Source organism: Platichthys flesus, chromosome 23 (assembly GCF_949316205.1).
Source record: "Platichthys flesus chromosome 23, fPlaFle2.1, whole genome shotgun sequence".
NCBI lineage: Eukaryota > Metazoa > Chordata > Actinopteri > Pleuronectiformes > Pleuronectidae > Platichthys > Platichthys flesus.
In genome coordinates, this window is record NC_084967.1 from 2,696,378 (window position 1) to 2,714,089 (window position 17,712).

The window sequence follows — 17,712 nt, forward strand, 5'->3', positions numbered from 1 at the left end:
AAATGTTGTTGTTTTGTTCAGTTACTCGGAGCATCTATTGTGTCTGGCCTATTTATTTTCCTTTTTCTGAGGAAGATAAATGTGTTCCATTAATGGCGACCTCCTCCTGCAAACGAAAGAAGTAATGAGCTCTCGGTTTCCACATGGAAAGGAGCATAGTGATCTGACAATTCCCCTTAATGGACGTCTTTATGTCCGAGTGGCCCTCGGCACAAATGGAGAGCGCTCGTGTCGTCAGCGCCACTTGTCTCTTCTCTTGCTGTGTTCGTCATATTTTTCCTCCACAAAAGCCACACTGCCAATTTGCTCCATCTGGCTCTGGAGACGATGGCCGGTGGTGGACACATGATGGGTAGAGCACGACACAGGTGGAGGAGGTGCTGCGATGTTATTAATAATCTGTGTGGACAAGAATACAATTCTGTCTCAGAAAAACAACATGTTGAAACAGAAAAATCAACAACTGGATTGTAGCAAAACGAATTGACCACAGCTCGTGATGAAATATTCGAAAGAGTAGAACTCGAGGTGCAAACTTTGAAGGCACTAGAGTTTCATAAAATCATGCGTTTCCGCCTTTGAAATGCAAGACCACCAAACGCCTGTGAAAATAACAGCTCCAGCAGAGAGTGGAGGAGGCTGGTGTTAAAATAATCCATCACCCGTCCTGCAGAAGCAACATCTGCTCTGTGATAATCTATGCGGTAGAGAGCGGTCACACTGTGGACCCTGGGCAGATATAGACGCATATCTCCACACTGCCTACAATGCTCCCGTTCAGTGAAATGACACAGCAGAGGATATTTCAAAACCTTCTATAAATATTAAAAACTACAAACTAAGCAGCCACTTATCTTTAAAACGGATGATGAGCAGCAGAAGTCTCGGGAGGGGGGGGGGGGATCTGCCCCCTCAAACGTCTCTGACACTGAACAGAGCTCATTCCTCTGACAAAGCCTGTTTCAAGCTAGAATTATTTATGCCAGGTTGCGACTGATTTACATTATGTGATAAGACGCACAATAGTCAGTAAACATGCCGATGATAATGTAACCTCCCATGTCGGCCTCCCTCAGAGTCAGTCACAATCACACTTGCTTTAGCTACTGGATAAAGGTCCAGGCTGCCTTCTCTTAGCCTCTGTACTATTGGTTTCTAATCATGTCAATTTAGGACGCTTTGAGTCCAGACATTCCCGTTGGTTTGAGGTTGAGTTGACCAGGATGTTGTCACCATGAAATCAGCAGATAAGTTGTTGGTGCTTGTACATGCTGCTGTGTGGGCACTGGATAATTCTTCTTTCATCCAACTTTACTTTCAGAATACCTTGTTCCATGTTTTTAAAAGTTCTCCCACCTATTCCCACTCTCCGTCTCCTACCAGTGAAGTGTCTCCAGAAATGGCTCTCCAGCCATACCAAACCTACATTGTCATGGTTACAGTACTAAATGTGTGGTTAAGCTCATGGAATTTGGCCCTAAAACAACTTGGATGGGTTTAGGAAATGATCATTATCAAAGTAAATGCTTTCCTAATGTAAGAAAATCTCTGTCACCATGGTTACAGCATGAACCTGCATCTTAGCCTGAGGAGGAGATATTGTTAACACAACAATGAAAGTGGGTTTGAAAGGGGAAACAACTGGAGGTGTCTTGTGTAAAAGTATATATTTACCCGTCCTTCTACCCTTACTGCCTCATTAGGAGTCTTAGTCATGGAGTGCCTCAAGGGTTTGTTTTTCGGTCGGATTTGATTTTGTATTTACATGCTAATGTGAAGTCTTTTCATATCATGTCACGTCTTCATATTGATATATATTTTTGATTTGTTATGCTGATGACACTCAGAAGTTTATAGACTGTGAGAAGCTCACATCATCCTCTCATGTTATTGTTTTTGTAGCACATCGACACCGTCATCGGCCCTTATCCCCAGAAACCCTCATAACACCTTCTTCGGTGTCTTACTGTATGTGCGTTGAACTGCTTTTTCATCCTGACATATTTGTATTCTATTTGTTTTCACATTTTTGCGTCCATTTCGTGTTCTCCTCTGGATTATTTTCAGAATATATACAAGGGGGCCAGACAGAGAAAGTCTGGAGGATCTCCAGAGAATCTCTGGAGTTTTTAACACACATATTGGTACAGTATATGTTGTTGGCTCCTTTTATACAACTGATTTTAATCTCCCACAACTACCTCTTGTCAACAGGATTATAGTAAGAAAACTAGATAATTTCATTTATTTTAGGTGAGTGTGCTGTTGTGGTTGCGTTTTTCAATGCAATCATTGCTGATTTCAATGAGGCGCTGCAGTGAAAACATGATGAAGACATGCATCTGAACATGCAAATTATTTCCCCTCTACTGTCCTGGCCATCTTGGAAAATCATTTTAAAATGCTCTGCATGACAACAAAAAATCACCCTTCGTTTTGAAGATGTTTACTAAATCACATATTGAAATGCTGAAATTATAATTTATAACAAACTCAACTGCCCATGTTGCCTTGCTCTTTGTTAGAAGTGTCACTTACCTATTGATAAACAACTAACAATCATATTATTCATCTTTTATTTCATTAAGTGCTTTAATTAGTTGTATATGTCAAAATGTCATTTTTGTAAATGCCAGTTTTTTTCCTACAGGTTTATAGAGATAACCATTAACATACTCCTTACAATGAAAATTCTCAATCTGTTTGGAACAACAAATTTCATACAAATGATGACAAATACTTAAATAAAATGGATTTGTCCAGTGCATTATACTGTGGATATCTGACATCGTCATGACCAGTTTTTAAGATTTAGGATGTTTTTCTTTTCATATAAGATTTAGTCTTTGATTCTGAACAGCGCTGTACATATGGAAACATGGAGAAACCACCGATAATTTACTGGACCCCACGAAGGAGCCTGTGCCCCAGGTGGAGCAGAGGGAACTAAATCCCTCAGGAAATCCTCTCTTCCATCTCCAGCCCATCTGCAGAACGACGTTGATCCAGAGGAGAGTGTAACTGGCAGCTCAGCTGGCCCTGTTGTCCACAGTGTTTACAGCTAATGGAAACATGCAGCTTATCAGCGTGTTATGTAACAGAGGAATGCCAGAGGGGCTGTGGGCCTCAGAAGTGCCTAACCTGCACATGTTAAATCCAGGGACTTTGTATCACATCTTGACCCACTTCACAAGAAATGACAATTTGAAACATTGTGAATCAACACTTGTTATTTCAGTAGCCCTGTGATATACTTGAGGAGAAAAAGATGGGCTCAGATGCGTCCATATTCTAGTTAGACGCGTTATGTACAAGTGAAGTGTTGTGCAGCCCATCCAACCTATATGGCTGTGGTGAAGCTGAAGCACTACATTGACCCTTGTGCAGAGGAAGAGGAACTCCTCTTCTAAGCAGCTGTCCTGAAGGATTCAGGGAGGGGTGTACTTGCTTGTGCTGTAACCACGTGGTGAAGGTGAAGGGGTGGCGTGTACAGTGCAGAACTAATCACTCCTAGTCGGTTCGTCTTAGTTAGTTACTATCACTGATGATGTGTCCAAGTGCATAGGTAGATGCATCAACCTTCTTGTATGTCCCCATCTTGTACGCATTAAATGAGTGACAGTGGTACCAGAGGAAAGGTCAAGCATCACCCAAAATTTTTAAGAATTCTTTTCTTGATACTGTGAATACACAAAGAACATTTTAAAACAACTTGGTGTTTGAGCCCAAAGTGCTGAATGGACGATGAGAACATTTGTGATCATTTAACTTTTCACTGAGATAGTCAAAAATGCATCCCTGTGATCAAATTAGATTTTTTTAAGGCCAACAAAATTATAAAAAACAGCAATATAACCTTCAGGTAGGTAAAATCCATGTACACCTGAATAGTTCACTAAATGAGTCAAATTCAAAAAAGAAAGAATCAGAGACATTCTCTTTAGTTTGTGTCAGGTGCTTAGCTACAGCCCTGACTTCACATACTGTATTGGAAAAAAAACCTGAGAAGGTAATGGGCAGTGGTACTGTATTATCTGTAAATATTATTCAGTAAATATCATCTGTAATTCACTGAGCGGATGATAAGCCTGTTTGTCAGATAAAGACTTTCCAAAGAAAATAAAGTTTTTATAAGCTTGTAAAAATACCATTCACTTGTGTCTATTTTCCACTGCACTGTTTAAAACAGGATAAAATGTTCCCTCTATACTTTCCATGCAGCTCTATCAAGCATCTCATCCACTCGTCATTCTAGTTAAACTAGTTCCACCTCCAGCAGTATGTGAGTAAAATGCTCATTATAGAGTGAAAGTCAAGTCAAAGTCAACTTTATTATCTGACAGAACATATAGGTACGCAACATAATAAGTACGCCAAACAAAGTACACAGTACGACATGGTATGCAGTCAGAAGGTACATGGTGGATTGGATGAGAGTATAGTGCAAACTGTGATAGTGCAAGAGACCCCTGTGGTTTTTAGAATTGATTTTAACATCATATGCTTGGTTTATAAATTACTTACTGGCCCTAGTTCCTCATCACTTATGCCCCTGCTCTTCAATCTGCTAAGCAGCTGTCGCTCTGTGTACCCGGGACAAGACAGAGGGTGGTCGAGCTGTCACTAGCTGGAAATAACCTAATATCAGACAAGCTTTACCTCAGTGGTTATAAAAGGCCTCTTAATTAGACATCTCATTCATTATGTCTTGCATTAACTTGTATTTTAGTTTAAACTTGTATTTGTACCACATTGTATTGTTTTTATGTCACCAAAGCTCTTAACCTATCGATTAATTATTGATTATAAATATCATATAATGATTATAGTTTTTGATACAGGGATTTGTGACTTGATACAGGAGGAGGAGGAGGAGGAGGAGGAGGAGGAGGGTCGTGCAGCTAATTGTGGGGGCCGCCCACTGGCCAGCATGCAGCAGACTCCAGCAGCTCTTCCCCAGCAGATCATCAGCTCTGTGGCTCTTTACCTCCTCGGCTCCTCAGAGTGATGACATCTGAGGGAGATCACTGCTCCCGACACTGAACTGGTTTCCACAGCCAACATGAATGAGATCAAGATTGCAGTGCTGGGCGGTGAAGGTGTTGGCAAATCAGGTAGGAGAGCTGGGACACATTTTACTGGATAACTCAGACAAGATTGTTTCATTTCATGGAGCTCACCTGACTAACTGTCTGTCCACCTGCATGTCTTTACCTGTCTGTCTCTAACTGTTTGTCTGTCTGTCCACCTGCCTGTCTGTACCTGTCTGTCTCTAACTGTTTGTCTTTCTGTCCACCTGCCTGTCTGTACCTGTCTGTCTCTAACTGTTTGTCTGTCTGTACCTGTCTGTATCTGTCTACAGCTCTCATCGTCCGGTTCCTCACCAGGCGTTTTATTGGCGAGTACGCATCATCCTCAGGTAATAAACTAATTCATTAATTATCTGTGTTTTAATACTAATAATAACTACTTGTCCTTTTGTCAATTATTATCCAAAATGATTCAATAAAAAAGACAATTGAATAAATAGGTAAGTGTATAGGGACAAGACCTGGATATATTGTGAACATATTTAATTTAATTCTGGACTTTAAAATGTAACGCGACGTAATGCTTACTCGCCTCTTGAGCTTCTGTAATAAAATGCCAAATTAAATTAACTCGACAGGCAAATGTATTTGTTATGTGCAAAAGATGAAGTTTATACAAAGACTAGTCCTGCTTGATCTACATAGTAATGTGCAAAAAGTAACTTTTCTACTTACTTTCTACATCTACTTTTTCCAAGTAGATCCGTCAATGATGCATGTCCTGCATTATATCAAGACACTTTACATAGAAGGTCAAGACCTTAAAATCAATAGAGAAACCCAACAGTCCCGACAGTGAGCAGCACTTCATTCAATCTTGTATCAGATTGTTCCTGCTTGACATCTAACTGCAGCTCAGTTTTCAGAGCAGAGCCCTAAAACGATCTGATCCATTCATCTCTTCTTCTTTTTGAATCTGCCTCGTCTGCCCTGAGGAGCCAGGCTCAATGAAAGGTCATGTGAGCTGCACAGATAGTGACTCAACACTTTTCTTAGATAGAGGCTGGATATGCCTTTGTTTTCCCTGGTGTAATCTGGTTTCATGTGAGCATGTTCCCTCTGAGTGTGTCACCGTTTTGCCTTTGGACCAGAACAAATCACCAGAGCTGAGGGGCGCTGCTTCAGAGACTGTTTACCTTTGGCCTCAGTTACCCGATTACATGTGAAACCTTCTGGCCTGATTAAACTATCTACATTCAACTGAGAGCCCACAGGCAGTTTCAGTGTTGTTGATTTGGCTCCACAGATTATTCAATGCTGCACTTTGCCATTAAGAAGGTGCTGGGCTTCAGCCAGTGTTTTTTTTGCCTCACCACTTCTTAGCAAAAGGTGGTAAACTCTGTACAACAGACTGTCACACAATGAAGGGTTTCACAGAGTGCAAAGCAGAAAGAGATGTTAGTTGCACTGTCAGTGACACATGCATTGTTCGTGATCTACAAATACAAACAAAATATAAAAATGCGTGTCATTGTTTGTGAAGGATTTATTTTTATCCACAAGTGCATTGTCATCGTGCATCAAAACATCAAGTGTTAAAAAGTAAGCTTACAGCTTTGATCAATATTTAATATCCTTGATGGATTTACTACTGAGAGACGTCATTGACTCCAATGTCCATCATCAGCCATGGGATGTAACTTTGGGTGGGGCCCTGCAGACGTCCATGTGCCTTCTCAAATTTGATGTTTACAAACTGCACATGAGCCTCCTGACAGCAAGGGATCCAACTGTGCTTGAGCCACAAAACAATGAATTTGAAGAGAGGCTGTGTGAGATCCGCAGCCGCCCTCACTCCCAAGATTTATCTTTAAATAATACAAAGACCTTTTGGTTTGAATTATGGTGAACACAATCACAATAATCAACTTAACCTTAGCATTGTAAACTTGTTGAAATTCTAATTACACTCTTTGATTCTGTGATTGTCTTCCACAGAGTGCGTGTACAGGAAGTGTCTGTCTGTGGATGGGAGGCAGGTTCACCTGGAGCTCTATGACCCCTGCTCTCAGGTAAGTTTATAGAGGAACAGAGTCTCTGGATAGTGACTATCATTTATGGGGTCTTTTCCTAAATTTACTCTAAAGGGCCGGACAATTTAATTTGTCATCACTATCTTTTGGTCTGGGAATTTTGACAGACTTTTTGCACAAACAAATCCAAGCACAGGAGAAAATAAGATCGAAGACCAGAGGAGAAATCCAAAAGCAGATGTGTAATGTGCACACAGGGGTAACTTGGGGACAAAAGCTGAAACTGGAGCGCAGAACATCTGTTCAAGCAACAAAATATCTGAGTGCAAGTGCACGATTCAAGCAAATCTAAGCACAAGCAGGGTCTATTTGAGTGCAAGCATTATAAAAATGTATCAGGATATTAATAAATCATTCTCTAAAACTGAAAGACCACACATTTGAATAAAGAGGTGAGGTGGCAAAGTGGTAAAGTCCTGGATAGTGGTATGGAATTGAAGGGATTTCAATCAATCAATCAAATTTGATTGATATCAAATATAGCCTATATTCACAAATTACAATTCATCTCATAGGGCTTTGACAGGGTGTGACCTCCTCTGTCCTTAACCCTCAGCAAGAGTAAGGAAAAACTACTCAAAACCCTTTTAACAGGGTAAAAATACGTAGAAACCTCAGAGAGAGCCACATGTGAGGGATCCCTCTCCCAGGACGGACAGAAGTGCAATAGATGCCACGTGCAGGAAAACTTCATCAAGATTAAAGTCTTCAAGATTAAAGTCTCTAGCAACATTTGATGAGGGTAAGCATCCCGAAGGACAACCCCAACATGATATGCCAAGCAGTCCCGCTGCAATCACAGTCCATGGTCAGCAACCAGCAGGACCACGATCCACCATCCAGACCAGAACGCCACTGCAGTCCTCAGTCACCGTCCACCGCCACCCACCACAAGCCGCCACCGCGGTCCTGGTCCAATGCCCCTACCCGATGCCAACGCGACACAGGGTCCGCCACCACCACCACGATCAGCCCACACGACACAGAATCCGCCACACAGGGTCCGCCACCACCACGATCAGCCCACTAGATACAGAATCCGCCACACAGGGTCCGCCACCACCACCACGATCAGCCCACACGACACAGAATCCGCCACACAGGGTCCGCCACCACCACGATCAGCCCACACGATACAGAATCCGCCACACAGGGTCCGCCACCACCACCACGATCAGCCCACACGACACAGAATCCGCCACACAGGGTCCGCCACCACCACGATCAGCCCACACGATACAGAATCCGCCACACAGGGTCCGCCACCACCACCACGATCAGCCCACACGACATTGAATCCGCCACACTGGATCCACCACCGCGACCCCCGGTGCGCGATCAACAGACCGCAATCCATGGTGCGGCCACAGAGGCCCTGGATCTGCGGGTGATAAAGCAAAGGGATTCCGGGGAAGGGGGATAGGGATGGAGAAGAGGAAGGAGAAGCTTGAAAAATAAGCTCCGTGTGTCATGTGTCATAAAATAGAACAAGTAACGTTCTGCCGCACTAATTAGCTCTAACTATAAGCTTTATCAAAAAGGAAGGTTTTGAGCCTACTCTTAAACGAACAGATGGTGTCTGCCTCCCGAACTGAAAGTGGTAGTTTATTCCATAGCAGAGGAGCTTGATGGCTAAAAGCTCTGGCTCCTACTCTACTTTTAAAGACTTTAGGGACGACAAGTAGGCCTAAATTCTGGGAGCGGAGTGCTCTAGTGGGTTTAAAAGGTACTAACAGCTCTTTAAGGTAAAATGGCGCCATATTATTAAGGGCCTTGAAGGTGAGGAGGAGAATTTTAAATTCTACTCTAGATTTAACTGGAAGCCAGTGTAGCGATGCTAATATTGGAGAAATGTGCTCTCTTCTCTTTGTTCTCGTCAGGACACGTGCTGCGGCATTTTGGACAAGCTGTAGAGTCTTTAACGACTTCCTGCTGGAGCCTGATAGTAATGAATTACAATAGTCCAGTCTCGATGTAACAAAGGCGTGGACTAGTTTTTCTGCATCTTTTTGTGAAAAGACATGTCTGATTTTTGAAATTAGACATGTGAATTGTTGTTGTGTTTTGACTCTTATGGCCTCCATATAATCCCGGCTGTATGTTTGAGGCTGATCGGACGCCTCTGTCATGATAGATAAGAACCTACAGGGGGCACTTGAAGTTGTTTGGCCAAGTCCTCTCACTGCAGTCATTCCGATCATGTGATTGAAACATAAGTAAACAAAGTATTTATATTTACTCGGACAACAGTTGGATCTCCGCAAATTCTTGTGACCACAAAATGTAACATTCATGTTTTGTATGGATTGACTTCATTAAATGTCATTAAACTGTGTTTGTCTCTGTTTCAGGACTGTGATGGTAAGTCTGCTTTAAAAAGCCAGATCCACTGGGCTGATGGTTTCATCTTGGTGTACGATATCAGCGACCGCTCCTCATTCCTCGCTGTCAAAGCCATCGTGCACCTGATCCGAGAGCTGCACCATGGATCTGCCAAAAGGTGTGGACCAAGAGCACTGTTAAACTGCCTCCGCCACAGTTAAAGCCCGAACTAGCAATATTAAAAAGGACGAGTTGAGAATTTCCTGAATCTGCCCCTCTATCTGGATGATCCCCAAACTTTAACGATTTCCTTCCTGTCCCATCCTTTAACCAAGATTAGTGGAAATCTGTCCAGTGGTGCATGTACACCGAACTTCTGAGCAGAGTGTCCCATTTTATGAAATGTAAATGTGCTGCTCGGATTCGCCTGTGACCCTGCTCTGCTTCTCTACTTCCCGCAGGAACGTAGACTCGCCCATATTTCTGGTGGGCAACAAACAGGACCTGTGCCACATGCGAGAGGTGCAACGTGAAGAGGGTCAGCGTCTCGCCGCCGAGTTTCACTGCCAGTTCTACGAGCTGTCGGTGGCTGAGCACTACCAGGAGGTGGCGCTCATATTCTCCAAGATGCTGCAGAAGGCCAGCCTGGGCAGCAAGGCCAAGGAGCGCAGGAGGCGCCCGAGCGGCTCCAAGTCCATGGTCAAGCTCATCAACAACGTCTTCGGCAAGAGGAGGAAATCGGTGTGACGAGGACAGCTGTCAGTCAAGACTGGGACCAATGGCTTCGTAACTTCATTATGTTTAGTGTTGCTGTTGATTTACATTGTACTGACTCACAGTGTAGACGTGCAGCAACTGTTAGAATTAGTTTGGAGATGGGGGGGGGTTAACCAAAAGGTTCCCGCATCACTTCCTAACTTTTACTCTCACTTGATCACTTATCTTGATTGGACCAAACGTGTGTTGGCTTACTGAGGTTCCTTCGTCCCATATCGTGATATTAGATTGTGGTGGTGTGTATTCTGGTTTAGTCTTCAGTCTCAGAACCATTACAGCTCCTGTGTGCAAACACCTGTCAGCGTGATAATGCAGTAATACACAGCTTGTATTTACTTTATGACCTGCTTCCTGCCTCCTGCTCCCTTCTTTCTGTAGCTAATTCATACTTTTAATCTTCGAGATCCTTTGAGGTCTTTTAACGTGAGACGTGTCTTGGATCATTATCAGCCAAAAAAGCCAAACCTAAGGAATGATTTGTAACATTTAAATCAAGAGAAACAAATGAAGTTAAAGCTGTGATCTGTGACTTAATGTCAGCGTTGCCAGATCGGTAATTGTTGAACTATCGTACCAGAAGCTTGAAAGGAAAATTCTCTTACTTGACCTAAAAAAGGATGGGGCACTGAATACCGACGTTTCAAAGCTGTGTCGAGGTGTTCAGAAATGATCATTTTCAATGCACAAGGCCCTTATTTTGAAACATGTGACAGAATCCACAAGATGATCACATTCGTAATCAGTATCATGATTTGCTGAAAAGACGTAATGTCCAATTTCAATTAAGGAAGGTGGATACATCTTGGATACATCTTGATTAGATCACGTGATGGGATATAATGTTGATGTTTTTGCATCAAACACAGAGGTCCAAAGGAACTTCTAATGCTTTTACTTATTTTCTGTCAAATATGTATTGTAACAATATTTCGTATCCATATAAAACATGAACAACTCCTTCCTTAATAAGCTGACATCAGCTCTTCAGCTCGATCTCCCACATTGGAGCAGTGTTATGTATAACAATGTGCTGCAGAATACAAATAATCAACTGCTCAGGTTTATTATGCAGTCGCATATCTACTAGTAGGAGCATACGTAGCATATGTTTGTTTTTATATATTGTGTTTGCAAGAATAAAGCCTCTGTTATGTCACATAATAACCAGGTAACAGGTGTATTATGTACTAAGATCTGATACTTGAGTGATGATGAGTAGTTTTGGATTCAATTTTATTGTCATTACACAGAGTACAGGTACAGAGGCAACGAAATGGAAAAAAATATATACATTTGCCCTGTCCATCGACTGCAGCTCGCTGTTAAACTGTGTGTGTGGTTGTGGGTGTGTGAGTGTTTGTGTGAAGTAACAAGCTTGTTGTCAACAAATAAAAACAACATCTGTCTTAGACTGTAAATTATTTTTTTCCAGAGTTTTGATACAGAAATATGTGGACATCGTGGGACCATTGGACACAGTGGCGTGGAATAGAGCTGCGTGCAGTAAATAGCTCTACAAATTCCCTATTACTACCAGCAGACTGACCACAGAAGTATTTACATTAATATTGGCTTTACTTAATAGATCATTAAAGTGGGAATGTGGGTTAGGGTTAATTTTATTGATCTATTATTGAAACGACAGAAACCTCAGGATCTCACAAGAGACATAATGTTCAAAATCAAAGCGGACGGCTGAAATATTAAGATTTTCTTACTCTAGTAAAAGTACATATCTAGCACTTCTCGTTCCTTGATTGTCCCACAATGCAACCCATTGCTTTTCTTTAATGTAATTCCTTAAGGCTGCGGAAGCTCCACATGGACTCCAGGATTTTCTGCAACTTCTACAGATGCACCATAGAGAGCATCCTGACTGGCTGCATCACCGCCTGTTATGGCAGCTGCACCGCCCTAAACCGTAAGGCTTTACAGAGGGTGGTGAAGTCTGCCCAGCACATCACCAGGACAGCGCTACCATCCATAGAGGACCTCTACACCCAGCGGTGCAGGAAGAAGAGCAGCCGGACAATTAAAGACCCCTTTCACCCCAGCCATAAACATTTTTGCCTGCTGCCATCTGGCCGACGGTACCGCAGCATCCGGGCCCGCACCACCAGGCTCAGAGACAGTTTCATCCCCCAGGCCATAAGACTTTTAAACTCCTCTGAACTCCATCCATCAAACTAGCACCATGACATATTTGCATATTTGCACTTCTGTTGTTTTATTTTCTCCTCAGCTGTTCATATATATTTAGATATATATACATTATTTCCTATTTTGATAATCTATTTAATACTATTTCTCTTATTTTATTGTATAGTGTGTAATTACTTGAGCATTGTTAGAAGAGAGCCTGAGACTCAAGCATTTCACTGCCAGTGACTGCTTAATGTTATTGTTTGAATCTTGAATCTTGATTTTTAAAGGAGAAGTCAAATGAATTAGAATCACTCAGCACCTATTATTTCAATTTCTGTGACTTCCTCTGTGCAGGAGAGCAAACATACTAATGAGAGTTCAGTCACAGAACCATCTCAGCTGCAGAACCAGTTAAGTTTAGGAATGATCTGAAAGCATCATTGCAAGTTTGTAAAGACACAGTAAAAGGTCTTAAAATCATGTCCACACTCATGTCTACATTACATCTCCTGTTTTGTTGAGATGAAACACACAGTGTAACACATTTCTTCCCGACTAAAGTCTTACCATGGACAGAACGTCTAACCTGACTCTGTGTTTGGCCTCAGCAGGTTCGAGTTGTGTTCAGTCTCTGTGGGAGCTTATCTATCATGAGCTGAAACCACGTTGGAACTCCAGTTTCACATTCCAGCTCTGAAATGTCCCCAGTTTGCTTTGCATCTTGAAATCGAGTTGTCAAACAAACCAGAGGAAGTAAGTGTGCCGGAGGTAAGAGCAGGAAGGGAGACCTGACATCAGAGTCACATTCAGACTCAGGAAGTGAAATTACTTATGTGTGCTGAGCAAAAACTACCACTACTCCAACAGCTGCTATATCATGTATTATTTTATATTTTCTGGTAAAATGTAGGCCCCACAATGCAGCATTATAGAGAAACTCACAACGAGCAAGCAGTTGGTGACAGCAAAGAGTAAAAACTTAAATGACATAAGAATCTCTAAAAGTCAAAGATTACTTTCATTAATACTTTGATTGAGCAGCATTGCTGAGTAAGGCACGCCGTTCTTTCTTCTTTGTTTGTATAATATAATTAATCGAAAAAGGGTTACAGTGCAGTTCATAAGGGTGGTGCCTTGTTTTTACTGGAAGCAGAGCTGCTTGTGCATTTGTTTCAGGTTTTACAGGTTTTATGAACCAGCATCTCAAGGTCCACCCTGTCCTTACACACCTGAGAAACCAGGAACATCTGTTCATTCCGGAAGAGACGCAGGCTGAAAACCAGACGATCACATTCACCTTCCAAACCAAACTAAACCAAACTAGCCCAAACGTCCTGAGTGAGTCCAACAACAGGAGAGAAGGGTCGAACTACAACCTGCCGACGCTCCACACACTGACCGTGAGTTTAACAAACACCTCAACTCAGATGGGAAGTAAACCTCAGTGAAGTGCGTGGACCTGTGACTGATTGACTGTCTGTTTTCAGCTTCACCTGGAGACTCAATGGCTTCCAGATTAGAAGAGGATCTCTGCTGTCCAGTCTGCCATGCTGTCTTCAGAGATCCTGTTCTTCTGTCATGTAGCCACAGCTTCTGTAAAGACTGTGTGGAGAGCTGGTGGAAAGAAAAAGAAGTAAAAGAGTGTCCACTTTGTAAGAGGAGATCTTCAATGATGGAACCACCTTGTAACCTGGTTTTAAAGAACCTGTGTGAGACCTTCCTACAGGAGACAGATCAGCGCTCTTCACATGCTCTCTGCAGTCGGCACTCAGAGAAACTCACACTCTTCTGTCTGGACCATGAGGTGCCAATGTGTCTCGTCTGCAGAGATTCAAAAAAACACACAAACCACAGATTCAGCCCCATCGATGAAGCTGCACAACAACCCAAGAAGCAGCTTCAGGAAACTCTGGAGCCCTTGAAGAAGAAGTTACAGTGTTTTGAACGTGTTAAAGTAGAGTTTGAACAAACAGCAGAACACATTAAGGTCCAGGCCGGTCTCACAGAGATGCAGATCAAGGAGCTGTTTAAAAAATTTCATCAGTTGCTGGAGGAGGAAGAGGAAGCCAGGATGGTTGCACTGAGGGAGGAAGAGGAGCAGAAGAGTCAGATGATGAAGGATAAGATTGAGTCTCTGAGCAGAGACATAATGGCTCTTTCAGACACAATCAGAACCACAGAGGACGTGCTGAGAGCTGAAGACATCTCGTTCCTGCTCAACTACAAGGCTGCAGGGAAACGAGTTCAGCAGCATCCCCTGCTGGATGATCCACAGCTGGCCTCAGGAGCTCTGATAGACCAGGCCAAACATCTGGGCAATGTGAGCTTCAACATATGGAACAAGATGAAGGACGTGGTATTCTTCAGTCCTGTGGTTCTGGACCCAAACTCTGCTAATCCAGAACTCGTCCTGTCTGAGGATCTGACCAGTTTGAGACACAGAGAGAGAGAGAAGCTTCCTGACAATCCAGAGAGGTTTGATTATTACACCTCAGTCCTGGGATCTGAGGGTTTTAACTCAGGGACTCACACCTGGGATGTCCTGGTTGGAGACAGTAAACACTGGTTACTGGGTGTAAGAGCAGAGTCTGTCCAGAGGAAGGGAGACAAACTGTCTGGGTTATGGGGAATATTGTTCTCTGAAGGTAAATACACATTAGTGTCAGCATCAGCATCATCTGATCTCTCTGTGAAGAAGATCCAGAGGATCACAGTGAAACTGGACTGGAACAGAAGAAAACTGTCATTCTCTGATCCTGATACTAACAAACACATTCACACCTTCACACACACTTTCACTCAGAAGATGATTCCATACTTTAGCACTGGAGATCACTTGAAGCTGTTACCTGTGAATGTCTCTGTGACGCTGGATCCGAGCAGTTAGAGATAAATATTTTATTCGTAATGTTTATTTCTTTAAGAGAAACCTGCTGAACTTAAATGTTAATCTCATTATTCTAAAGAGTTGTTTATTTCTACTTTTACTTCTCACTTATTTGTATTTCAACTGTTGAATTTTCAACGTGTTTAAAAAGATTTAATTATTTTCTGATCTTTATCTTTGGTTTGTTTTTTACTTTCATGGAAAATGTTTACTATCATTTAGATTTTGTGTGGAATCCATGAAGTCGAGCAAATTTATGAAATCCAGATAAAGAACACATTTATCAATAACAGCTGATCATTGTTCACGTTCAACAAACTTTATTAAAACTCACTCATGAGACATGATTTGTGTTTTATCACATAAAGTCTGTTCACATATGAAATAATCCAACATATATGAACATTTGTCTGTTTGATGTGATGAATCCAAAATGATTCTGTCCGTAAAAGTGTTTATTCAACAGCAGCCTAGTGATGCGGTTTTAATATTATGATATAAATAATAAAAACTATGAAACTGAGACAGAGTTCTGACCTTTTTTAAGTTGAAATATAAATAGAACATTAAACAAGCACATGCATTTTGAAGCGTAGGTTATATCTCCATCTTGTAGTGAGGACGCTCATATCCATATGAATTTGATCTGATGAAAGCCCTGGGACAAGGACGTCAAAGTCAAAATTTCCAAAACGGCCAATATGGCCACTAAGTAAAAATGGTGGCCTTCCTCTTGCTTTTTTCCTGATTGCACCTCTGATTTTTGTGTCAAGATCAGTGAAAGCTAACTGAGGGGGATTTCCTTAGATGGCGCTGTTGAGCCATTTTTCCACGCCCATTTCAAATTACTCCAGAACACAATTACTTTTTGGGTTTTTGAATTCCCTGCAAACTTTGGTAACCATTTGAGCATGTCTAGGCCCTGAAAAAGCCCCCCAAAGGAAAAGGGAAATACAATAGGGCCCCCCAACAGAAGTGCTCGGGCCCTAATTATCCTTACAATTTCAATAGGGCCTCCCACGGTCTCCTACTGTTCGGTCCTCGGGCCCTAATTAGAAAAAGAAGAAGCTGTAAAAAGGAGAAAATTGAAATTCTCAAGCAAAGTTCTTCAGAAACTTAGGAAGACGTATTTAAGATGTTTTAATTCCTTCTACGGCTCTCAAACGTTTCAACTCCTGTGAAAATGACATAACAGATGATGTATATTTGGATTTTATTCAAACTGCTTTTAGCCGTCACCTCCTTATGTAAAGTCCTGGTAATGGTCCTCAGGCTCTGAGGCTTACAGGGCTTCTGTGTATCATGAAATACCTCAGGTACCTCTAAATACACAAAATAAAGACAATAATAACACATTTGTGGGTGTTCTCCTGGTTCTGATCTAACCAATTATTTTAACCATTTTATGTTTAATTTAATTGTCTTAAATCTTTTCTCATCTGTAACACCTTTCTTTTTGTAATTGTGCTCTGATGTTGTGTAATTTTCAACTAGCATTTTTCTTGTTTCTTATTGTTTGCCTTCAATTTTTTCATTTATACCTTGTAAAACAACTTGTTACTGTGTTTTTAAAGGTGCTACAGAAATAACGTTTATTATTGTAAAATAAATGATTAAATAATAGATAAGTGACAAGACAACATGTCACTCAGTGTCGTCTCAGTTAAGGAACTTATGAGCACGTTTTTATAAAATACCTGAATAATTATCTGCCACCAGTGTGTGTTCAGTCTTGATTCAGTAAGAAAGTCCATAATGCAAAAGCCTTTCTGTCACTGCTGTAGTTTATATATCATAGGGACAGAATGAATGAAAGATCCTGTGAAAACAGAGAACAGAGTGTGAGTGAATCAGAGAAATGCATCAGTGCGGAGAACTTGAACTTGTACCAAATCCATCATCGTGGCGTAGACGTTATCGGCCTCACGTTCTACATTCTTGCATTGACTACACAGAAAATATACTGAATAGTAAAGGATGGATGTTAAATTTACTATCCTACTCTCAGAATGATATGCGAGTAAATAAAATAAAATGAAAGCTTTCTTTTTTGGGTATAATACAATTTTTGCTGTGCACTTTCTGTTGCAGCTCCTCGCAGCCTCCTCAGCACCACTGACTTCCAGCATCCTTGGAGTGTAGCTCCATGCGTGGCTTCAGGATTTACCTCAGTAAATTTTAGGATTTATGCTTTTAGGTATCCTCAGTAACTCATTATAAATCATATACAGTATATCTCATTTTAAATTGTTAATTTCTGGTTTCACATATCAGCTAAAAAAATTACCATGATGAAAACAATTAATTATTTCAATTATAATTAATCAATGGTTAGAAGCTCCTGAATTAAAACTGTGTCATGGACGTGAAAATATATATAAATAGCTGTTTTTATATTTCCCTTTGCCACCCTCGGGATAAACTGTGTTTAATGCTTTAAGCAAAGTAAAACTATACC

The 17,712-nt window shown here is 41.5% G+C and overlaps 2 protein-coding genes across 2 annotated transcripts; both read left to right on the forward strand.

Annotated features, from left to right (window-relative positions):
- Positions 1–4,900: 4,900 nt before the first annotated feature.
- On the forward strand, positions 4,901–11,587 carry rergla (RERG/RAS-like a). Its single transcript, XM_062382477.1, has 5 exons — positions 4,901–5,114; positions 5,363–5,419; positions 7,029–7,102; positions 9,475–9,623; positions 9,907–11,587. The coding sequence occupies exons 1-5, from the start codon at positions 5,063–5,065 to the stop codon at positions 10,190–10,192; spliced, it is 618 nt and encodes a 205-aa protein (XP_062238461.1). The 5' UTR covers positions 4,901–5,062; the 3' UTR covers positions 10,193–11,587.
- Positions 11,588–13,658: 2,071 nt separating this feature from the next.
- On the forward strand, positions 13,659–16,738 carry LOC133948622 (zinc-binding protein A33-like). The gene is made up of 2 exons (XM_062382478.1): positions 13,659–13,767; positions 13,855–16,738. The coding sequence occupies exon 2, from the start codon at positions 13,872–13,874 to the stop codon at positions 15,252–15,254; it is 1,383 nt and encodes a 460-aa protein (XP_062238462.1). The 5' UTR covers positions 13,659–13,767; positions 13,855–13,871; the 3' UTR covers positions 15,255–16,738.
- The last annotated feature ends 974 nt before the right edge of the window (positions 16,739–17,712 follow it).